Source organism: Ammospiza nelsoni, chromosome 6 (assembly GCF_027579445.1).
Source record: "Ammospiza nelsoni isolate bAmmNel1 chromosome 6, bAmmNel1.pri, whole genome shotgun sequence".
Lineage (NCBI taxonomy): Eukaryota > Metazoa > Chordata > Aves > Passeriformes > Passerellidae > Ammospiza > Ammospiza nelsoni.
The window spans coordinates 13,538,969-13,562,624 of NC_080638.1; the positions used below are offsets into that span (position 1 = coordinate 13,538,969).

Genomic DNA, 23,656 nt, shown 5'->3' on the forward strand with positions numbered 1-23,656 from the left:
TCTTCCAACAGGTCACAGCTGAGTCCTGCAGGCAGCAGCTTTTCCAAGTATGGCTTGTTTGGAAGGGTCCCTGCCCAGGGGTCTCAGGTATTGCAGTGTGAGGCCAGCTTTGGACAAGGTTTCATGTTCCACTGTCATGTCCACAGTTAATCCCTGCTGCAGGAGCTCTTTTGTTCTGTACCCTGCCTGGATCGCTGAGCACCTCACCCCCCAGAGGTAAAATCAAGTTCCTGTTGAAGTCTGGGATTTGTTTTTTGTTTATCTAAAGGGATAAACCAGGCTGGTGTGTCAGATTAATAAATTAGCTGTTTGAACATCATTTGAGCTTTCCCACCCCTGCACTGGCAGTTTTTTAGATGTATTAACTAAAGTTATTTGCTACCTTGGAGATTATGAAGAGCAAAGCTTGAGTAAGCCTCCTATCAAAGAAACATGCCTTTAATATTATTGGGATAAATAAAAGCATCTTGCCTTAGCAGTCATCTTCCATGAAATGTTGCTAATGCTTTGTGACAGGGGATTATTTTCCCAGTTTTGAACTAGAAGCTGTCATCAAGCAGCAGTTTTGTTTCCTTCTCTGCTTTGCTGTTCCCTGAGTGCTGCAGTGTAAACCATCAGCTCCAGCACTCTGGAGTGCACCTACGCTGTGCTCTGTGCTGCAGTGGATCTTCTCTCCTGATCTAAGGGTTGCACTGTCTTGCCAGGTAAACAGCAAGGGGGCTGGTGCAAGTAATGCTGGCCCACAATTCCAGCATGCTCCTGGATCACTTCCTGTAAGCCCCAAAGCAAAGAAATCCGAGTAAAATTTGGCACTGATGCGTTTTCCCCAAGATCAAGGAATTATCCCAGCACAAGCAAGTTTTCTGTTTCTTCCCACACTGTTTGGTTTGTGGGAGTGCTACAAAATGAGGTGGAGTGTTCCAGTTCTTAAACCTTACAAGATGATTTTTTCATGGCCTGCAGAATCTGTTTCTTTCAGGGCTGACCCATTTTCTTTTCTTCAAGGTGCCAATGGATCAGCCACTGCCTCCCCTCCCCTGGCCCAGCATGGAAGAGCCTTGGGGAATCAGGAGGGACAGACAGCAACGTGCCTGTGCTGGCTAGAGGGGAGCAAGATGGATTTTATTACCCTGGTACAGTAAAAGAGGAGATAGAGGTGAGTGATGGCTGCTGTGTGGTAGCTGGGGACATGTGTAACAGGGAGCAGTCCTCACACACCACCTGAGTTCAGTGTAGCAGTTTTTTGTTTTTCAGTGTAGTAGTTTTTGGTTCAGTTTTTGATGAGATTAGAGAACAGATCACCAGGACAGCAGGTGCTTGAGCAGCCTTGTGCTGGTGCTGAGGTCCCAGTGCTGCTGCCAGCAGTGTAGAGGCTGCTATTGTGTGTAGACACAGAACCATCAACAGCACAGGAAAAGGGTTTGTGTTTTATGTACACACGTCCAGCTTGAGTCAGCCCCAGACCAGGCTCAGGGTCTTTCCAGAAAGGGTAGTGAAAGCTTTAATTCATTGGTTTGTTAGCACTTCAAACTTAACACAAAAAGGAGCCTGTTCTTTCTCAAGAACAGGGAAGTACCTCATCTCATTGTTGATAGAAACCCTCTTGACAGGCCTTAATATAAAAGAAAATAAAAATTCCCAACAACTCCCCAAGAAGCAGAGCTAGTGTTGTATGTAATGAGGAAGGACTTGGGCATGAGTGATGAACAGGTCTGAATGGTTTCAGTTGCACACACAGCATAGTTTATGAAATATACTTGTCTATAGCTTTTTCTCTTGGGAAAGAAAATACAGATGCTAGTGGCAGTGAATCTGAGCATATGCTTCACTCATCTTGCTTTCAGGTGAGCCTCATAGAATGTTTTGGGGCTGTCTCAGTGCTGAACTAACACCACACACCCTAGCTGCTGTTCAGGCTCTTTTTGCCCTAGTCATATAGGCACAGGATGGTCTCTCAGCAAAAGTTGCATTATTGGCTGTTTTTCAGTGCAATTGTTATTTTGTTCCTGCTAACAGAGTGAAAGAGGCATGTTCCTGGTAGAGTTTGCCAAACCACTTGTGTCACGTGGAAGGCATCCAGTGTATGTGCAAAAAACAGCACAGGGTGACATCCTGGAATATGTGAATGGGATGAAGCACTCCTTACTCCCTGGAGACAGAGTGCTGGCACCCTGGGAGCCAGATAGGGCCAGGTATGGCCCAGGAACTGTCCTCAGAGGCATTGAGACAAGGGATCCCTTACGAGGTAAGTGCTGCTCTCCTCCTCTTGTTCCTCTGGCACACCAGTGAGGATAAACTCCTGTCAGGGTGCTGCTGCCAGATAAACAACAGAGCACAGACTGCAGCCCAGTGTTGCTCCAAGCTTGCAGGAGCTGATGGATATCTGTGTGTGACCTCACCAATGTGACCCTAAGGAAGTTGTGACCCATAAAAATGTCATCATCTGTGTCCATGGGCATAGCTGGGACAAGGCTGTGGCTGCCATGTGCAGGACTGTGGCCTTTTCATGACAGATACAAGTGAGACAACTTCCAGGAAGCATCCATCTGAGCTTAAATGCTCACATTTGTACCAAATGGTACATCTGGGGGTGATTTTATCAGCCAGACGTAGGAGATTTCAGCAGCTCATTCATTTTTCCTGTGTCTGACAGTCAAGCTCCACTGACTTACCAAAATACTATTCTCAGAGCAGTACTGCTAAATTTGGCAGCAACAACAGAAATTACTGTCATCTTGTTCTGTTTTCTTGTTCACTTAAAACTGTACTGTTTTGTTGTTCCTCTGATGACAGATTGGGAGGAAAGATGCTTCCAGGCCTGTTGGTTTAGTGATGGTGTCCAGGCTGCCCACTCACCTCTGTGACACTGTGGTGAGGTGTTGGAGAAGGGCAAGAGTTGATCCTGCCTCTTGACAGGAGTAGAAAGTGCATAAAGCTGCAAAGGCTGATCTGTATTTGTGCACTGCCCAGCTGCTTAAGGCTGCTTGCTGTTTCTCTTAACAGCCTCAGAAGATGAGGAAATTACAGTCCAGTTCTGGAATGACAAGCAAGTGAAAGTCCCCCGTGGTGTGGCTCTGTGGATCCCTCCCAGCCTGTGGGAGAGGATTGTGGAGATGATGAACATGCCCTTCACAAGCAGGGTGAAGCCCAGACCAAGCCAGGACTCTGACTCTTGCATTTTTCCCTGCGGTCCCAAGGCAGCCCTGATTCCTGTTTGTGCTCTGTGTAGCCTTGCCAAGCACTGCTTGCTCTGCTCTCCCTACTGGCCACATTTCTACCACCACTGTGCTGGTGGAATCTGCTGCTCACCAGCCTGGGCAAGGTGCATCTGCTGCTGCCATCCCTGTGCTGCTGCCTGGTGGCCTCTTCCCTCCAGGTCTCTGGTCTTTCAGGACAAAGCTGAAGAGGCAGAGTCCAGCAGTGAGCCCTCTCCAGGCCTTCTAGAACTGAAAGGCACAAAACAAGGAGAAGCTGCAGCTGTGGCAACGTCTTCTTCCTCTTCTGGTTCAGAGAGGGACCTGAAGCCATCCCCCACTAAGGGTACTGTGGGGGAGAGTGCTGTTAACACAGGCTCCAGCTGTCTTGAAAAGCCCAGGCTGAGGAATTCTGCAAGACCTGAAGGGGAATACTGGAAAGGAAGCCACCACAAATCCCGTTCCAGTAATTTAGGTACCTTCAAACAACCCCACAGGGAACCAGCTGCCAGAGGGAACAAAACCAAAAATCTTCTGGGCAGGGCAGTCACTTTGCCTGCAGGTTATTGGTATTAATACTGTAAATTTGCATATCAGGCTCTGGTACAATTCTTCCCCCTCCCCAGTGTTTCTGCTGCCTTATCTGGCTCTTCTTGTGGTCACTCTTCCCATGGAAAACTACCAGAACAATTAATTTCATTTGGAAGCACAGATATTCCTCTCTGTTTCCTGTAATTTTCCTATGCCTTTTATGATGCTAACATCTTCATTAACCTGCATAGCTAAAGTGCATTTTTCTCTCTCCTGAAATGAATGTTTCTCCATTTCAGTTCTGGTTTCACTCTTAGACACAATTTTACTCCTTCCCAGGACCTGGAAGTTGTACAAAGGGCCAGCTGGAATCCAAAGCCATCTCCACTGGGGACATGCCCAGTGTGGCCCCAGCTCAGCAGAGTGCAATGTTTGAAACCACTGAGCAGACTCCCAGAGGGCAACTCACACTGAAAACAATCCTAAGAGACCAAGATTTCAAGCCATCATTGAGGGTAAGATAGTCTGTATTAATTCTGTAGTTATGTAAGCAGGAGGTTTGTTTGAATGGAAGAAACATTCTTGTAAATGGTTTGGAACCTGGCAAGAAAAAGACATTGTTTGTAACTGCTTCCTGAGGCCATCCACCAGTTTTGTGATAGGGAGGAAAGTTCTCCACTAATGAAACCAAACCAAAAATCCCCAAGCCTTTAGGAAGGGCTGGAGCTATGTGGTAAAGTGGAAACAATTGTCAGTGTGAGCATTCAATAATGCAGATTTCAATTCAGAAATCTGCCAAATGCTCATTGACACTACCCAAAGAAGTCCTGTGTTAAATCCATGGAAAGGTGCTGAGTTCTGCCTATCAAATTGTGATAGTCACAATTTCTGTCTCTGAGAGATAAAAGCAGATTCTTTGGTAAACAGTCTTTGCTGAGTTTCTTCTCTCCCTCAGTGGAGGCAAGCAGTTTAAACAGCAGATTCCTGCTGTGAAGCTGGGGGATTCAGAGTAAGCAAACTGTGTCACAGCTAGGAACAGCACCACTACCCTGGTTTTTAGGCCTGGTTTCCCTCATGCTTTAGAAAAACTTGAAAAAAATAAGAACATGAATGCTAAAAAAAGCAAACAGAAATGAGGAAGAAAAAACTTACAGGAAGAAGGGGAAGATGAAAGAGAATGTCAGGATGAACAAAAAGAATGCTCTGCACAGGAGCATCAGGGTAGAATAAATATATTATATTCATGAAATCAAATATTAGCTTCTCTGTACCTTCATTCTCTTGCTACTGTGAGCTGACTGCAAAGTAAAACTTCAAATGTTCTAAACTTGCATGGTTAGAGATGAATCCATTAATAACATGTCTTGGTGAACAGAAAATATAGAGGAATACATCTTGTATTCTCACAACTGTACTCATTCATTTTAAGGAGATGCCAGCTTATCAACTGTATGGTTCCTACTTTCTATTTCTATTCTACTTTATTGGTTAAATAATCATAGTTACATAACCACACACCTTTATAATTGTTTTCCTAGGAATTTTCAGGCCAGTGTGGAGCTCCAGGCAGGCATGCTCTATGTAAGCAGTGTCAGAGATGTGCACTGAAGTGACATGAGTTGCCTTTTGGTAAAACTAATAAGAAAGCAGAATTGTTTCATTCCAGCCCCAAAGCAGCAGCATGAATCACAGCAGTGGATGCAACGTGGCAATACAGGGTATAATGACAGAATTTCATTACAGTAAAACAATCCCTTGGTGATTTAAACCCACAAGATCCATTGCTACTCTGAGATAGCTGAGGCAGTTTTATCACATGCTGCAGGCTGCATCAGAAGTGGCTTGCAGTACACAAGTGGAGTGGGAGGACAGGCTTCCCAGAGGGACTCTCTGGGGGGCTGATGTCCCCTCACTGCAGTCAACAAAATCCTCCTGACTTCTGAAGTAAGAAAGTTTTTAATCAAAGCCTAGCAGCTTCTGAAAATCCTTAGGTCTTGCTGTCCTATTGTGTGTTTCAGCAGTAAAGTTTGTGCCAGCCCAGAAAATAGACCAGTATTGAAGCTGTGTGAGGCACAGGTACAGCCAGCGAAGCAGCAGTTAACAAAGACATTGATGCTTTTTTTAGACCAGACTTCTGAAAGATTTGTTTTCTGTCTTCCAGGAAGGCTTTGCAGCATCAGAACAAAGATACAAAGCAGCATCTGATGATAAATGTGAAGCCACTTGTGTTGGAGATGACAAACCTGATGTTACAGACCCTGTCAGAGCTCACTTGCAGCAAAGCAGAGAGAGACATGATCAACCAGAATTCAGTACATGTACAGCTGATCAAGTTCAGGGGCTGAAATTTCAGGTAAACTGCTTCTACTCTATCAGTGTTATATTTTTTAAACAAATTAAGTTCTGCTTCAGGTACTGTCTCAGTAGAATATCTTTATGGATGACTATATAATTTTAATAAGTGAGAAACTCTGCTTTCACCCACATTAAACTTGAGCATCCTCATTCTTTGTTCCAGAATGCTACAGTAAATTCCTAACTATTTGGACTTGACTTTACAACTCTGGAGAGATCAGATGAGCTAGTAGGAGCACTAAAAGCCTGAACAGATGCACAGCAAGAGTCCAATAAACCTCTCATTTGTCTACAGCTCTCTGGAGTGAGCCACAGAAATTCATCAAAGCAGTTTCTGTTTGTAGAAAGCCAGGAGGAATGGAGAAACAATACAACCTGACAGATGAAATATTTTTTTGGGATTAAAGCACAAGCAAAAGTAGCCAGAGGCTAAAGGACCTGCTACTGTAGATACAAACAACAAAATGATTAGCATTCAAGCCACTGATTTTTGTATTCTGATGAAAATGAATGGAAACCTTAATAGTATCAGCTACAGAAAGATGACAGATCACATCACTAATTCTAAACATGGAATCTGGTCCTTTGGCAAAGTTAAACATCCAGGGAGTTTTGTTAGTGGGACTGCTTGTGTTTAAAGCATGTGAACTTGGCCATAAGCTGCAGTGTGCAGTTGCTCAGCAGTAAATTGGATAATTTAGGTTACCCCACAGCCCTCAGAAAAGAGGTTTAGTGTAGTCTGCAAAGAGACAGGACCTGAATCAACAGCTCATCTGCCTAGACTAAGCACCTGACACATATTTCAGCACATTTCTGAGCTGGGGTTCTAGGTAGGGAATTTCATTTGCATTTCATTTCTTTACCAGACTAGCAACAGTACAGACAGGAGAATGGCTTGTGAGCCAGCTGCTCCAAAATCAGTGCCAGCCTACAGAAGCCAATATACACCCATATTCACACCACATGGATCATGCTCTCTGGTCAACACTGTGACATGGGGGCTCTCTCTGAGGATAATACAAAAGAAGCTGTCATCGCAAAGGCTTGATCATATATTTTATTTCACTGATTGTGTCTTTAATTGTTTAGAGCAGAAAAATCTGGAATTACACAGTCACATAATTGGATTTAAAAGGCACACAATGTACAAATATTTATAAAAATCAATGTACAAAGTGGGCTGCATATAATTGCATTAACTAGAAAACAAATATACAGGCCATAAAAATGGAGTCCCAGAGAGGAAGCTACTGTTAAAGTGCTAACAAGAAAAAGATATTTATAGCTCATTACACACAGTAAAAAGAGCCTCATGTTTTATTCCTGCTATTGCCAGGAAACAACAAATATCACAGGACAAAAGTTAAATCAACACTTTGTCCTGCATTGACATCTACTACGTGGGTTTGTTCCACCATGTCTTCTGAGATTGCTGTGACAGAATAGATGCCAGGAGAAACTTCAATGTAGAAATCTTTGGAATGTCTTCTGGGCTTTAAGAAAAAAAAAACCAAACAAAAAAAAACCCAAAACAAAAAAGTTATTGGTTAGTTATCTTAGATTTCCCAAAAAAAAAAAAATTAATTTGTGTTTGGGTAAAAAAAATTACATTTCAGCTGCTATATAAATATACTAAGATTTTTCTAAATATATGGAAGGCAGTGCAAACAAAACTTTAAAACGTCTCTGTCAGTATAAAAATTAGCAAGTGCCATACTCAAAGTATTCCAGCTAATGTTTCAATTGGTGGAAATAATCACTGTGCTGTAATTTACATCTTACAAAACTGAAATTTACCAACCTAGACAGTTCTGAACATAAACCTGGGAATTCCTGTTCCCTATGCCAAAGGTGCTCTCACTAATTAATAGTGTGGTACAGATTAATGTTTCTCATATTTTCTGGCTTGGAAGTTTCTGAAATTGATTTCTGAGGTGTTAGGCTTTGAAAAATAAAACCAGTTTTCTTCTCCTTGATAAGCAGGGGTCTTCAGAGCCTGTGGGAGGGCCAAGTACAATAAACAATCTGGTTTCTAACTAATTGTGCAAGTCTCTGTATGGCCATTTGACTGCCTATACATATATTATGATTGTGAATCTGCTGTGCCATCAAGGTTTCCAGATCTGTCACAATTTGTAACCAGCTTTATTCAAAATGATAAAAGAAATGCTAGCAAATGCCTCCACTTAAAACCAAAGTATTCTACACACTTACCCTTTGCTGGCAAGTTTGAGCTTGGCTGGGTTCTACAGTACCTTCAGTCTCCTGGAAAGAAAAAGAGAATTATTTTTTAATAATGCAGCACACAGTGCAAACCCAGGCCAAGAGAGGGGAAGCTTTAGGTGCACAGAAGGATGGATAGGACACTGATAGGTGCCACGAGAAGTGACTGTGCCTTCCCCCAGCCCAACACAGGCTTGGATCAGTCCAGGTGTTTTTATGTCACTTTTCAGCAAAACCAGAAGTTCCTACTTACCTCTTCTTCTGTGGGATCCATCTTTCTTTCTACTGACTTGCCATGGTATTTGCAGAAGTGTCTGATTTCATTCTCTTTGCACTTGTTGGTTGCCATGGACCTATAGCACTTCTGGACATCAAGAGAAACAGAAAATATCATGTGGGAGGTGTCGAACCATACTTGCAGCCACTGCAGATTTACAATTGAAAGTAGAACTACACAAGTACTGATGCTGTGTACTAATTGGCTGGTCTGTTCTCTGTGGGGGTGAAAACAAAGCCTGAACCTCCAAAGGCCACCTGCCTCTGTTGCAGGACTCTCTCAGGCAGGCCTGACTTTGTGTTCCTAACACCATATGTTATTGGAATTGAATACCAACAATATGTAGGGCAGGGACTCCGACACCCCAGAACTGAATTAATGAAAATGGCAGAAGGAATAAATACTCTGGAAATGCCTGCCTGATCAAGAAAAGCCCTGCACAGTTTATAGGTCCTTAAGAGGACATGTATGCAAGCCAGGTGCTCTGCAAGCCAGTCAGTGAAGGTGGGTTCTGCAGGCCATGTGCAGCAGCAGTGCTCTAAAGCAGAATATGTTAATACTGAAAAATGAGTCAGTAAAGAAGCTGAAGTGTCTTCAAGGCTGGTAGCATTTCCACAGCAGTTTTGGCAAGTGCATTAAGCACACAGCAGCCTTCTTGTGGTTGCACTGCAGATGTGCTGGCATCTTCCCCATGGCAAGTTAAACTCTTGAGTACAGTTATGCTGCCATCTGTTGTCAGCACAGAACTCCTCCCAAGGTTACCTTTTTGATCACAGGGACCAAAAAGATCCAAAATATCTCTTATTTCACAGGTTTTTCTCTTGTCCCTGACTGTCAAGACTAAATGTAACAAAATTAAGGCAAATAGAAATTCTTATTTCCATATCTACTGCCGTCCTTTATTCCTTGAGCTTGTGCACAAATCAACAGATCTCGTTGCTTGTATTGCGGTTTTTGTGAAGCTACAAAATGCTCTGAGCTAGTGCATAATGCTTCACAGAGCTTCTCTTACCTGATGGCATAGAGCAAAGAAATGAAATCCAACTTTTGGTGAGAAACGGGTAAATTTTGATCCCTTAGCAACCCCAAACATCTCATCTTAAACTACAGATTTAATTGCTTGCATTCAAGTGCCTAAATGGTTGTGTTCAACTGTGGATTTTTATTTGCACTTTGTAAAATTTACCCATGAACTTATGGTCTGACATTTTCCCCCTTTTATGACTCTTCTTCTCTACAGCGATGACTGAAGCAGTACCCTCTTGGCTGATGCATAAATGTGGAAGTCATCCATTGCTTGTTCCAATTTTAATACTCTTAACAGGGCACAAGATAGACCCAAAGAATAACTTAGGTTGGAAGACACCCTTAGGATCACAGAGTCCAACTGCAAACCTAGCACTGCCAAGTCACTTGTAAGGATGAGCCTCACTACACTGTTTTGTCTTGTGTAAAATCTATTCTGCCCCAGTTGTTCTAGGATTAACTGCTTACTGTGTGTGTAGTGTTTTGAAATTATAAAGGAGTTGCTTAAGAGCTAATTGCTTGGTGTGCTGGAGTACTGTTTTCTCTAATTTAATTGCAGACTTGGGCTCTGTATTAGCCCTGCAGGCAGTGAGCTCCCTGCTGAGTTGGGAGAACAGATCCCTAGGGGCACAAACTGAATGGAATACTCAGAGTTCAGTGCAGGAGCTGGGCTGCAGGGCTGTGCTCACAGTGGGGGCTGGCAGAGGGTGGCTCCAGTCTGCCCCTGTCACCCAGCAGAGCAGGGACACCTGCCAGCCAGAGCACAGTGGAGCTGAGCACCTGCACACAAACCTCTCCATTTCTGCTCAGCACACACAGAGAGCTGAGCCCACGCTCCATCCCAAATCCAGCTTGGCCTGGTTTTGTCTGGCATAGAGCAAGTTTTCCTCCTAGCAGTTGGCAGAGTGCTGTGTTTTGGAGTTAGCAGAGTACAGTGTTGATAACAAAGTGGTGTTTTGGTTATTGCTGGGCAGTGCGCACCCTAAGCCAAGGGCTGCTCTCATGCTCTGCCAGTGGGGAGCTGCACAAAAAGCTGGGAGGCAGCTGGGCTGTGACAGCTGAGCCAAGCTAGCCAAAAGGAAATTCCATACCATAGAATGTCATGTATATAAACAGGGGGAGCTGTCTGACTGCTGCCTGGGCACTGGTCAGTGAGTGGTGATCAACTCTATTGTGCACTACTTGTTCTTCCTGGGGTTTATTTCCCTCTCCCCTTTTCATCACAATTATTCCTGTCATTACCATTGGTATTATCATATTTTACTTTGTTTCAATGAATAAACTGTTCTTATCTCAACCCACGAGTTTTGTTTTCTCCAGAGTCTCCTCCCCATCCTGCCAGGGGAGGGGAGTAGGGAGGGGGTGAGCTGTATTGTACTTAGTTGCTGGTGGAATCAAATCACAACAGCAACACTAAATTCAAAACAAACACAGGACACAAAGCATCTCTGCACTCGAGATTCCAACTCTCCCTTATTTCCAGCACCCAGAACAGGGTATCTATCAGCCAGCAGGAGTGGCTCCCGTTCCCCTGATAACAGCACCAGGTCACTATGTCACAAGGCCATTTCCCAGCAGAGATACTTTGGAGCACTGGAAACATTCCATACCTTGTGACACAATGTATTTTGTGATGCCACCTGACATTTCTGTCTCTCTAACCATACCGCGTTTCCACCAAGAAATGGAGAAACCTTCTGCTAAAATCTATACCAGGCTACCGGTACTGTCTATAGAAAATGCAATAGTGGTGTTTATTAGCCAGGGTGGAACCAGGACAACACCGCTGAGCTGTGCCCTGCCATGATGCTCAATGCCCCAAATCCTCATCTCGGCCGGCACCCCGGGCTCGCTGCTGAACCCCTGCCATGCCACGAGCAAACCTGAAGCCCGATTTCTGCAGTACAGGCAGCGAGGCCTCTGGCAGGCACATCCTGAGCGTTCCCCTTTGGGCGGCTCCGGGGCTGGCCCTCACCTCGCATTCCTTTGAGACTCCTCTCATCAAATTCACAATCGAAGCGAACGCTGCATTGAGGCGTTCCCGGTCCTGGTCCTGCAACGAGAGACATTCCCGGTCACCCAGCGTGCCGCCGGTAGCTTAGAGCCACCGGGTGGCGGGCACGGAACCGCAGAGCCCTCGGGGGCACCGGGCGGCCCGTACGGAGCTGTATCTCCGTGATCTCCCGGTCTCTGTCTGTATCTGTGTGTGTGCGTGTCCCGAGTGCGCGCACGGCACTGACCAGGACCGGGCCCGGGCGCGGGGCCGCGCCCGCCGCGCGCCGCCGCGCCCGCTCCAGCACCTCGCGCGCCACCGCCATCCCGCCCAGCGCCGCCGCCGCACTGCGCACGCGCCGCCCCGCCCTCAGCCCGGCCCCGCCCTCAGCCCCGCCCGGGGGGCACCGGGGCGGCCCCGCCGGGATGTGGCCCCTCGGCGGGCTCGGGGCGCTTTGTTTGTGCCTTGGGGCGCTTTGTTTGTCCCTCACGCTCGCTCCCTGCCCTGCCGTAACGCAGGAGAGGCGCGCCCGGGTAGGCTTTCCCGGAAAGGGTCAGTCAGGTGCCTCCGGATGCTGCCCCCCGGATGTCGCCGCTGTGCGACAGCGGGGCAGAGCCCACAAAAGCCGTAGCCCCGCCGTGGCCCCTGGTCTCTACGGGGAAGCGGCGCTCCCCGATGTTTTTTGGTTAAAGTTGCGCGGTGTGAGCTCCCGGTGCCGGTAGGGGGCGATGGCCGGCCGAGGGACGCGGTGCGGGTCACGGCCGGGCCGCGCAGCGCCGGCACCGCTGCCGAGGCAAAGCCCGCTGGCCGGGGCGGTGAGGGAACCGCAGCGCTGGGCCCCGCCAGCAGCACTGCCGAACAAACCGGCCCTGTCCCCGGAGCAGCACTGCCGAGCAAACCGGCCCTGTCCCGGTCTGTCCCAGCAGGGCAGCGCCAGGCTCCGGTCACCGCTCGGAGTTACCGGAGCGGCTCGGGAAGTGGCTGTGGCTGCGTGGGAGCAGAGCCACTTGGAGACTTCGCTATCCTCGTGTGCACCGTGGTGACAGTAGTAAGGAAAAATAAGCATAAACAAAATAAGCATAAATCTTTCTTTAAGTCCCATATGGCCCAGGTTAACGTGAGGCCCCTATCCTTCAAGTCCTTCATTCTTGTAGAGAGCTGTGCTAGCTGTAATCTCTCTGACAAGCAAGAAAAATAATCCCCTCCTAGTTTACATTTTATTGTCATCTCCCAGTTGCTTAAGCAGAGCAGCAGCCAGCCCTCACAGTAAACAAACCCTTCACAGGCTGCTTGCTCATTAAGACATAGAAAGCCCCCATTCAGTGCTCAAATCCAGCTTAATTTTAAGTTTGGTCTCCTGTACTCAAAAGAAAATTTAGGCAAGCTGCTGGAGTGCTTGAGGTCTGGGGAACTGAATGCAACATAAAGGAGGAGGTGGGGGGGGGAACAATATTTGGTAAAAGCAATGTTAGTGTGTTTGATGTGGTAGAGAAGCAGCCAGAACAGCCTGCTTCCTGCTTAATTGGAAGTTGAACGTCCTTGCATCATGCCTTATTAGCAATGGTCTCCTGGAGAGGTGAGTGGGTTTGCTATGTTGCTGCTCTTGTGAAATAGACTTGGAAAGGCCCTCCTATGTAGTTTGCATAACATGCAGAGAAAACTGATAATTTTTTCTTCCTGCCAGGTACTTGCAGCAGTAGCTTGTTGTTCAGGAGGTAAATTATTCCTGTTGTGTTGAAATTTAAACTTCCTCTATTTTTTGATGTTTGGTGACACAGTACTCCTTTGCAGCTGAGTAAATACTTCTGTCCCAAGAAGGCTGACAGCTGAAATAGCTTTTGCTTTGAAACACACATTCACATCAGAATCCAGATGAGAGTTACCCTTATTTCCTGTACATTCATTCTTTTGAAATATAATGGAGGTTTGTGAAATGCTGGGCATTTCCACCAGATTCCCTGTTGTGTGGGTTGATGGATCAGAATATCTGAAGACAATGTATTTCATTTTGCTGTGAGGTGGCAAAAGCCAGGAATAGTTTATCTTGAGCACTTGGTTCTGGGCTCAGGGAAGCATCCTTGAGTAGGAAAGCTCATAAGCATTTGCCTGATGCTATTTTGCTTCCATTTAAGTCAAAGGAAAGAAAGTCAGAAAGTGCTTAAAAGTTCCAGAAATGTGTAGTGCTGGAATTTGTCTTTCAAATTGCAGAATACATGCTGCTTTTTATTTTTCTTCTGTACCTAGTATCATTTGGTTAATCTGTTGTGAAGTCACTTGTCTTATCAATGCCTACATAACGCTTGAAGATCTAGGAGTAGTCTCTGTATTTTGCAATATTCATGGTCCTGCTAATAGCTAGCATCCTGCCTCTTCTGTATTATTTTATATCAACAGTTTTGGGTTGGTTTCCCATCTGCCAAACCATCAGAAGCCGTGGGCACGTGTGCCAGGGAGGTGGCCCGCACAGACAATGCCATGCAGGGGCTTTTCTCCCCCCAGGTACGCGGTGTCCTGGGGAGCCCTGGCCAGCGAGCGGGACACCTCGGGCTGCGGTGCCCCGGGAGCTGAGCGTTCCACATTGCTGCCAGGAGCTGCTCCGGGGGCTGCATCGGAACCCGGGCACCCAGCACGAATAGTTCAGAGTCACGGCGCTCCTCCCCGGGCCTCCACAGGTGCTGTGCGTGCTCGGAAGGCGCTCCGAGAGCTCCCCGGCCCGCAGCTCCCGGCTGGGAGCCATCAGCCCCGCGCCCGGCGCAGGAAGCGCGCCCCCCGCACTCCGCCTTCCTTCCGCTCTGCCCCGCAAGCGCCGCTGCCCGAGAGGAGCGCAGAGCTCGGGGGGTTTGAAATAAAACCGAGCGCTATCGCCCCTCCGGGCTAGAGCGAGGGGCAAGGCTGTCAGTCGGGGGGGCTCGGTGCTCTCCTCCTCCTGTGCCCATCGCATCTCCCCGCGGACCAGCCGGCCCTGCCCGGCTGCTCCCCTCCCTCCCCCTGTCCGGGACCCGGCTTTGGGGCTGGGGGAGGCGGTGCCCACCCCTCCGCGGGGCCGGCGGGAGCGGTGGCTCGGCAGCCCGGGCCGGGCTGCGCTGCGCTGGGGGAGCAGGTTTCTTTGTTGGCTGCCGGGTGACTGGTTCCCATTAATCTCCCGCACTGGTCGTGGCCGTCTCCACTTCCTGCCTTTGCATTCTTTTCTCTCCCTCGATCTCAGTCCCTTCCCACCCCCCTCCCTCCCTCCCCCCTTTCTTTCCCTCTTCCCAGCTTCTGCAAAAAAGCTACAACCGCCCGGGCTGCGGGACGGGGGCTGCAGGCGGCCGGCGGAGGGAGCGCATCCCTGCGCACCTCGGTAAGGGCCGGGGCGGCGCGCTGCCGGGCGGTGGTCGCCTGCGGGGACCCGGGCAGGGGAGCGGGACCAGGGGGAGAAACGATTGCTCGTGCTCTGGGTGGCCGTCCCTGCGCGCCGGGAGCACCGGGGATGCGCGGCGGCGGCGGGGGCTCGCCGGGAGCTGCGGCACCCGGAGCGCGGAGCCCCCGGGCCAGCGGAGCCGCCGGAGGCCGTGCGGGTGCGGGCCGGCCCCGCGATCCCTGCGGGACCCTGCCCTTCCCTGCCCTGCCCCGGGGGAGCGCACACGGGCGGGGGTCCCTGCGCACGGGCGGAGCGGGGACTCGGGGCTCCCGCGCCGGTGCCACCGCCGTGCCTCGCGGGACGCTGCTTTTGGCGGGGGTGGCGAGGGCAGAGCCCGCGGAGGGACAGAGCCCGCAGGACCGCTTCGGGCGGAGCGGGGTAACTCGGATCCGGCCGGGGGGCCAGCGCGCCCAGCGTGGGGCTCTGAGCCGGGGAGACGAGAGCGGCGGCGCTTCCCTTCCATTGCCCGCTCGCATCGTCCGGCCGGCTGGCTGCGATGTTTGCGTGCGTGCTGAAAAGCGTAGAGGAGCCACCTGGACTCCAGCGGAAGACTTTAGGATCCCAGGACAGATTTGGCTGAAGAGCTAAGGGAGTTGTGCCGCAGTTCGCTTGGTGGGAAAATCAAATGTCCTGCTCTTGGCTTGATACCAAAAGTTTGCGTTACTAAGGTCACTGCAATCAAAGAATAGCGGTTGCATATGAGAGAGCCTTCTTGTGTTACTCCAGTTTTATCACTCAAATGTACTTCGAATTTAGTAGTCAAGCTGAATGAAGCTGGGTGCATAGTATTACTGCATGGAGTATGTCAGTAGTAGTGTTTTCTACACCTTCTGCTGACTTGGGGAATAGGATTCCTTTCATTTTTATGCTGGCCAGTCAGACTTCACTTCAGGCATATGTTAAATAATCCAATAAAATTGGACTGATCAAAATCCTTGGAAGATGGAGGATGAAACTGCTAGTTGTAGTCCGGTTTTTGATGATAGGATGAATTGAAGTGAGGCTGATTTGCCTTTAAGACTTAAGAATGTTTTTTTAATACATGATTAATTTATAGTTGGTGGATGAAAATTTCCATATAGTGGAAGGGTAAGTAAACGGGGCAAAGGTAGGAGTATGATGCATTTGAGGTGAGGTTTGAGAAAATAATTTAGGTTTTAGGAACACCAAAATTTAACTTTCATTGTGGTGATCAGGTTATGCAGGTGACATAGTGGAAATCTGTCCCAAGTTGACATGAAAGAGTAAGATTTATGGGTTTGACCATTCATTTCCCTCTTTCTTTAAGATCAGTTATTTAAAATAAAACTGCAACACATTTATAGCAATGATGATGTCTTTATCAAGTTACCCAGGAGCATAGTCAAGCACGTTTTAAAATTAACTACTGTCTGCACTGTTAAGGGTGACAAGACTGACATGGAACTGAAGTCTTGCTTCTGGGGTGAAACCAGTTTCCTCAAGAGTATGGAGTGAGGAAAGGGGCTTTTGGAAAGGTTGACAGGGAAGACGGTGCTGGGCTTCCCTGGGGCATGGAGACTGTCCTGATCCTGGAAGGATGTAGCATGTGTTCTCTTCTTGTGTGCAGAAATAAGAGAGCCCTGCCTGGCCTGGCTTTCTGCCGCTCCCTTCAGGGTGCTGAACTCCCCCAGCCAGCTTGGGTGGCATAGTCACTGCCCTTCCTGGCTTGGGGGAGAGGTGCCTTCTGTCCTCTCCTACCCCTGCAGCAAGTCTGTGCTGTGGCTGCCAGGATGTGCTCCAAGAAGCTCAGGATCAAGCATTGCTCTTTCCCTTTAAGCAAGTGCCTTCTTGTACAGTGTATCTCTTTAAGGAGTGTGTGACCCCTTATTATTGGTGACCCTGTAAACCGTTGTGTAATCTGTTGACTGTAACATACCATGCCAATTTATTCTTGGTTGGGAAGTCTTGCCAAGGACTTGATGGAATAGCATGATTTTGTCCACTTTATTGTTTTCATTGTGTTTCATAAACATCTAAGACCCTCTGGGAAGAATCACTGGGGCGGCTGGGCCTCCTTTTTTAAATTGCTGGTTAAATAAATGTTGCCAGTTTAAAAAAAATTAAAGTGGTATGCAGGATCTCAGAATGCCTGGAACTGCCAAACACTCATGTTTAGGAAGCAGGACTATTTTTAGTGTAAGGGCATTTAAAGAAATGATACAAGCCCCTTGTGAAGAGGTCACTGTGAAGTACACTGAAGAGCCTGCTTTTAACTGGAAAGTAAACCCAAGTTTCCCACAGCTGAGTAAAGCAAAATAACCAGATTCATGCTTTTCCTGCTTAACTGAAGAGGGAAAGGATGGGGTTTTTTGTTAGTCTACTGTAGTGGAAGTAAGGATGCTCAAATTCATATCATACAACAACAACAACAAAAATGCTGGTCTTAATGACACCCTCACCCCTCTGATTTCCTCCAGTGAGTATGTGCAGTGGAGATGTAGGACTGAAAGGCATTTGACACTTGAAGAGGGGCTGGGAACTGGCAGCTGGGAATATGGTGTATCCCTAGGGATCTGTGTTTGTAGGAGATCAAAAGTCCCTTGCATGAATCCATGGTTGCCATTCTTATCTATACCTAAAAGAGCAGGGGTAAAATTAGGGAAGATCTTGAGAACTCCAGGTGATCTGGGCTCCTAAATCACTTCTGAATATGGGACCGAGGTTGCCAAATAAATTACTGTGATTCCAGAGAAGTCTTTCCTCAGTTTGTCTGCCTGAGAAATGGAAGTCCTTGCTTTGGATGGCTTAAAAGAATGTAGTTTAGGTCAAAGTTACTGCTGTGTGCTACAAACATCATGTTGTCTATGAGCTCTTGAGTAATCTAGCTATGTTTAATGTTACCCAGGCTCGTGCAGGGCAGAGGACCAACATCTGGACTGATCAGACTTTCAAAATGTATGAAATGATAGCAGAGTTGATTTTTGGTCCAGACTTCATTGATATCTTGTTTAGAATAAGTTTAGTTTAGATTATGAATTGGGGGGTTTTCCTTCTTTTTCTTTTTTTTTTTTTTTTTCCTGTTGCTGAGTGCCATGTGTGTTAGTTTTGTCTGTGTGCTGTAAAGTGTGTGCAACTGTTGCTTTTCAGATTTTTTGGTCTGCAGTTGGGATTTAGTTGGCAGTGCAGACAGAGACAAGTTTGGGGAACTGAATCCAAATATTTACATTCTCAATTTGGCCTAGTTTTCGTGCTTGTAAACATTTTTAGTCAAATTGAACTTTTGTGAGGTTATAAGTGGCTTTGCCAAGCTTTGGAGAGTCACACCCTACAAGACCTGAAATTCCCCCTTTTGGGAAGAGTTTTGGATGTTTTTTGGGTGTACATCCATCATCTGAGAGTTAGTACTCATCATTTTTATCCCTTATTCAACTGCAAAATCTTCTCCTGTTTGTTGGTTTTTTTTTCATGTAGAAATGCCTCATGCTGGTGAGCTGTGTCAGTTTAAGTGTCATGGAGGAGAAGTCCTGCCTGCTTATGAGGTCCTGTGTAGATTCCATAATTCCTGTCCAGATTCCATAAATCGTGGTCTCCTTTGCTGCTCTAGAGCTCTGCCCTGCTAGAGAGGGGCCATGGTGGAGATTCCCCTCTCTCTGTAGCTGCCTTTTTCCTGGTCCTTGTTGTTGCATTGTGCAGAAGATTTTAAGACTGATTTGAGCAATGGGGATGCTTGCTTATGGAGTTTCAGATTTAAATCCTCTTTTAATTCTTGTAGGCTTTGAGCAGCTCTCAGATTTTACTTGAAACTTTTTATTCACTGAGGACTGAGCCTAAAAGATATGTTCTCCATTAGCAGTTGAACTTTCTGAAGTCAACACTACTACAAACTGTAGGGAGAGGGATAGCTGCTACATTAACACTTCTTGGCCAACCCACCCTCTTGTGTGGGGATTGTGTGTTCCTATTGGGGCTGTTGCTGATAATCAGAGTTTGCAGTTATGATAGTTTAGTTGCAGAGTACTGGAGACCATTCTGGGCTAGAGGTGACTGCAGTGAGTTACAGTAAGATTCTTACTCATCAGCTGAGGTCTGGAGCTTTGTGTTCTCAGCCAGCCGAGTCTGGCTTGCCTTAGCTTAATCCACAGTGAGCATGTTTAGAGCAATGTAACTCAGAGTGTATTCTCAGGTAGTTAAAACTGTTTGGGGAAATGAATGGTCTAATTCCTACAGTCAGTGCTTTGCTACATTCTGCTGTGAGCTTCTGACCTTGGAGATGTGCTTGGGAGATTGAGGAACACAGGACAGGAGTAGGTGTTCACTTTCAATGCCACCTTCACCCCTTTCTTGAAGACATGTTTGGTGGAGCTGTGTCTGTGGGCTGCAGAGCTGTCAGCTGCTGCGGTGCAGTTGAGAATTCAATGAACTTGTGCAAGTGGAGAAGTCCTGAAGGACTCAGGGAGAGCACAGTGGGTTTCTCTTGGAAGTGCACCCTGTGTGTGTTCACACAGTCAGGAACGGGATGTTATTCCAGTGTGAGTGTATCTGTCTCCTAATTGCTCTTTAAAATGAAGATGTAAGAATGCTTAATGTGTTAACATTTAGTGTTAGGACTGGTGCCAGCACAGGAAACCAGGTCTTTGAGTTGAAACTTTTAACATTATTCTCTAACTCCCACGTTATTAAAAACAGTCACTGCATAAAGTTTTAAAGCCATAATTCATTTTATCATTTTGATGAGGTTGTCACACTGAATTACTCGTTTTCATTTTTCCCCTTAGGAAAAAGATTAGTAGTCTTCATGGGACACCCAGTCACAATCACAGGGGACAGATGCTAACTGACTAGCACTGAACAGAGCACTCTGCTCAGCCTGCTGTTCCAAGTACTAGGGCAGAGACCAAAAATTTTGGGAGGGCTGGCCTGGAAGATCTTGCAACCCTTCTTCAGCAAGGAGCAGATGTTTCAGACACTGACTCTGCTCATTGTTCTGGGAAGTCCTTCAAGTTAGGAGATGAATCTGTCTCTTGACATTTTTTTCCTTTCAACTTGAGGGAGTACAAATAGTTTTTGCAATATGGGGTGAAATTAATGAGGAGTTCTAATGATTTTGATCCTTTGTCCTGATGAAAACTCCTATCGCTTGAAGTCATGGGGAAGGGCCTAAAGTCATGTTTCTTTCTATGTGGGCGCAAAGAAATGGGACATATTGATTGGCTCACTGTGTGTGAAAGTGCTTCTCATTTGGGCTACTAGGATTGTAATGGCTGAAGTTTCCAGTTTGCCTCATATCTTAATCCTGGCTCCAGGCCTACAAAATCCTGTTATCCAGTGTTCAAATGAGCTTTATGAGCCAGGAATATTGTTTTGAAGATATGGCAAATGAGGAAAGTGCAAAACCTTACCAAATAATCAGCAAGCTCTGATTATTTCCACTGTGAAGTTGCAAATCAGGCTGCAGTTCCATACCATAGCTTGTGTTTTTACTGCCTGCTATATTGTTAACTTAATCTTTGAGCAGAACATCACCTGTGCCACTCAAACTGTATAAGAAATTACTGGCTTGAAAGAAAGTTGAGATCAGAATAGGAAAGGAAAAAAAAGAGATCATAAGGAAGAGCCATAAAATCATCTGCACCTCCCTGAAGTCTGTTTGTAAAGATTACTTACTTAACAATCTCCAAAACCATAACATAGCATTCAGTTCTCATCAATACAATTCACAGAGCTTTAGGTTAGTGTGCATATTTCTGTTGTTGTTTTATGGATATATCCATCACCATTTCTCCTGTGGAAATGGGTAAATGTCTGGAATCATTTAATTGTACTAAAGGGAAAAACAAGGACAAGCACAGGGAGTTCATGCTGCCTCCTTCTTGTCACCTGTTTGAAACCCTTGGGACACTGGGGGTACTTGCAAGTTTTAATGGCACAATCCTGATTGCCTGGCTTTGTCATTACTCAGCCTCAGGGCATCCTGCAAGCCTCCCTCCCTGCTTCCACAGGTGCTGTGCTTCAGCTCTTCCCTTCCCGGTGCTAAGGATTGGTGCAGAGGTGTTTGCTGCTGATTGGCCCAGTGGTTATCAGCCTCTGAAGCAGCACTGTCCTTGCTGCTGTAGCTGCAGAGCAGCTGGCAGAGGAGCTGCTCTTTCTCTCCAGAGAAAGTGTCCTCGGGCCTGGCAAGCAAAGGGGGATGTTGCCAGGTGGCAGAGCTGCCTTCTTCTCATCTAGTGCCAAGGTGAGCTGGGGAAAATCTTGTTTTGCCTGCTCTGCTTTTCCTGTGGCTGCATAACTTGGATAACACAGGTAACTCTCTAGAAAAAATAAATTCAGGAGAGGCAAGGGCTCCCAGATTCTTGCCATTTTACCTGTAAGTAAGGCTTCATCTGAATCCTTGTACTTTGGGGAAGGTTGTCTGTTAGCTCCCAGGGAAATGTTATCTTTTCTCTTCCTTATTGTTCTGCTTTTCTTCTTTCTCCTTTTAGCCCTTTCCCTCTGAAAGCACTCCAAGCCCAGCAGCTGGGCTGTAATGAACTCTGTGTGCCATAATCTCTGCTTGTGCTGCTGCTTCCAAGCTGTAGATTGATGTGAGACCTACATTTTGTTGATGCCACTTCCACTGTGGCTTGGGATTTGTTAAGCCCTAGAGAGGGGATAAATGGTGACAAATTCTTCATCCACTTGTGAACATTGAGGCTTCTTGTCTGTCACAGACAATTCATGATAGCAGCTACTTGTGCTGCTGGTGACATATTCCTTTGTTAGTCTGTTCTGATATTGACATTTGTATTTAGTGGAATGCCAAGAGAGGTATCACGCTGCTTTGTGCTGTTAAAGAGTATCACATAAGATTTAATGGTGATTTCAGCTTTAATTCTGGCAGTGTTTGCCATTGAGTTGTCTCCCTGTGAGACAGTTACTGTGAGCTGGAGAAACCAGCAGAGAAGTTGGTGAAAGTTCAGCTAAGGCTCCCTGACAAAGCAGTGAGACAGCCATGGAGTTTGCAGTGACAGGCACATGCTCCAGAGAGAATAACAGTGGAAGGTAAAGCTGGGACAAGTACACTGTCTGCCTATTCACCTCCAAGAGATTGCATCTGGAGGGGGGAACACTGTGGGATCTCTGGCTGAGGGGACCTGTGTGTCTTATCTTTTCAGTTGTGTAGATCATTGTCTATTGTGACATTTCTGGCAACTGAAAAATGACAGGAGAGAATACCTAGCTTAAAAGCACAGTCTGTGAAAAAGATGGGAGAAGTTTCTTGCTTCTCTTTTGAAGGTTAATGGTTCACATTCAATCCATTATCATTTTTTGTAGTAGAGACCATTATTATGTACAGAGAGCGTGAGATGAATCTGATTTTTGGCATACTAGTGTTGATCCAGAACTACTGTGGGTAGACTGATGTGATAGAGGAAAGAATCTGACCTATTCTTAAATCTGGAGAGACAGTAGAATGTTTTGCTCCGTAGAAGTGCAGCTGAGCCACTGGCCTTGGAGGTGTGCTCTGGAAGCAGGATAATTAAGGTGAATGGCATGCTCATGTGATAAATTCAAATATGTGATGTATATTTATGAGCCTATGGATAATAGCTAAAACAGCAGGAATCCAGCCCTGCATAGCCAAGTGCTTTGTCTTGGACTAAAAACTTCCTTTTCCTTTTCCCATGTGCTTTGCAGCAGGGCAGGCTGGCAAGCACATCTGCCTGTCCAGCCCAGACAAACATGTAGTGGGAAGGTCAGCTGGGGTGGAGACCACACAGAGCAGCTGCTTTGGGCCACATGAGTTATCCCAGCAGCGTCTGCTCACCTCTTCCTCACCTGGCACTGTACTTCTGGCTGCAACTTTTCAAATTGTTTCTGATTCTACCTTTTTTTAAATTAACTTTCATCTCCTAGTTAGGCAAAGAGTTAGGGGCAAGTACACCTTAAGTTTTTTTTGTGGAGACTTGGGATAACCCTAAATATTGGATAGTCAGTGAGAGATGTTTTGATCCAGGATTCACTGATATAAATGAGATTTTATAATTATATATATATCTAAGTTTTTGTTTTCAATGCACAATGAATACTTACCTCCATAACTTCTACAGACTGAATGGAGTATTCCTATACTGGGTCTAATGGAAAAAGGTTAATTTCATCTCTAGGCTTTATCATGTGGATTTAAAAAACCCGAATGATGAGGGCCTCTGAATCAAACTAAGATTGGTGGTTTTTTGGGAGTAGGGCAAAGATCAATAAAAAGCAGGAGCTAAATTCAGATAGTAGCAGAAAGATGATGAGCTATAGCAACGGAGTAGCATCTTTCATTTGTAATTTTAAAAGCTCTGAACAAAATGGGAACAAATGAATAAAGGACTGCATCTGACTTTGGTAGATGGGGGAAACATCAGTGCACATGAGAAGATAGAGAAGATAATTCTGGGAACAGATAAACTCTAAAATGGGACTCTAAGTGGAGTTACTTTTCTTCAAGAGGGGTATGATCAGGGGGTAAGACTATCAGGAAAATTTAGGCTTTTAATACCATTTCTTCTCTGTGTAATCTCAAATATTTATAATGGACCATATTTAGGGATATGATGTTAATGCATTTTCTTTTTCTTGGAAAGGATGAGTTCTTCTTTCTCTACTTATGTCTGATTTTTGAGTCTTAGTCATAACCATTATATCTGGTTACAAGGAGGCAGTTATTTTGT

At 46.3% G+C, this 23,656-nt stretch overlaps 3 protein-coding genes across 4 annotated transcripts in view; 2 read left to right on the top strand and 1 right to left on the bottom strand.

Moving 5' to 3' along the window:
- Positions 1-49: 49 nt before the first annotated feature.
- On the top strand, positions 50-7,129 carry C6H11orf16 (chromosome 6 C11orf16 homolog). Its single transcript, XM_059475369.1, has 8 exons — positions 50-216; positions 1,006-1,156; positions 2,017-2,245; positions 3,004-3,669; positions 4,065-4,240; positions 4,280-4,282; positions 5,887-6,078; positions 6,244-7,129. Exons 1-8 carry the CDS (start codon positions 50-52, stop codon positions 6,262-6,264), a joined length of 1,605 nt encoding a protein of 534 aa, XP_059331352.1. The 3' UTR covers positions 6,265-7,129.
- Positions 7,120-11,937, bottom strand: AKIP1 (A-kinase interacting protein 1). The gene is made up of 5 exons (XM_059475372.1): positions 11,847-11,937; positions 11,582-11,659; positions 8,557-8,667; positions 8,295-8,345; positions 7,120-7,573 (listed from the first exon to the last, which is right to left on the bottom strand). The coding sequence occupies exons 1-5, from the start codon at positions 11,922-11,924 to the stop codon at positions 7,430-7,432; spliced, it is 462 nt and encodes a 153-aa protein (XP_059331355.1). The 5' UTR covers positions 11,925-11,937; the 3' UTR covers positions 7,120-7,429.
- A 2,962-nt stretch (positions 11,938-14,899) lies between these two features.
- The window catches only part of DENND2B (DENN domain containing 2B), a 151,757-nt gene continuing 143,000 nt past the window's right edge, over positions 14,900-23,656 (top strand). Inside the window, exon 1 of one of the 2 annotated variants that reach the window (XM_059473776.1) lies at positions 14,900-14,939. The gene's annotated coding sequence lies outside the window, so the exon portion shown is untranslated. The remainder of the gene's footprint in view (positions 14,940-23,656) is intronic. The other variant, XM_059473777.1, reaches the window with a different exon arrangement.

Coding starts and splice junctions, on each gene's coding strand:
- C6H11orf16 (XM_059475369.1), top strand. CDS start 50: ATGGCTTGTTTGGAAGGGTCCCTGCCCAGGGGTCTCAGGTATTGCAGT. Junction 1,157..2,016: donor CAGTAAAAGAGGAGATAGAG/GTGAGTGATGGC, acceptor TCCTGCTAACAG/AGTGAAAGAGGCATGTTCCT. Junction 3,670..4,064: donor ATCCCGTTCCAGTAATTTAG/GTACCTTCAAAC, acceptor ACTCCTTCCCAG/GACCTGGAAGTTGTACAAAG.
- AKIP1 (XM_059475372.1), bottom strand. CDS start 11,924: ATGGCGGTGGCGCGCGAGGTGCTGGAGCGGGCGCGGCGGCGCGCGGCG. Junction 11,660..11,846: donor CGCGCCCGGGCCCGGTCCTG/GTCAGTGCCGTG, acceptor CTCTCGTTGCAG/GACCAGGACCGGGAACGCCT. Junction 8,668..11,581: donor GAGTCTCAAAGGAATGCGAG/GTGAGGGCCAGC, acceptor CTTGATGTCCAG/AAGTGCTATAGGTCCATGGC.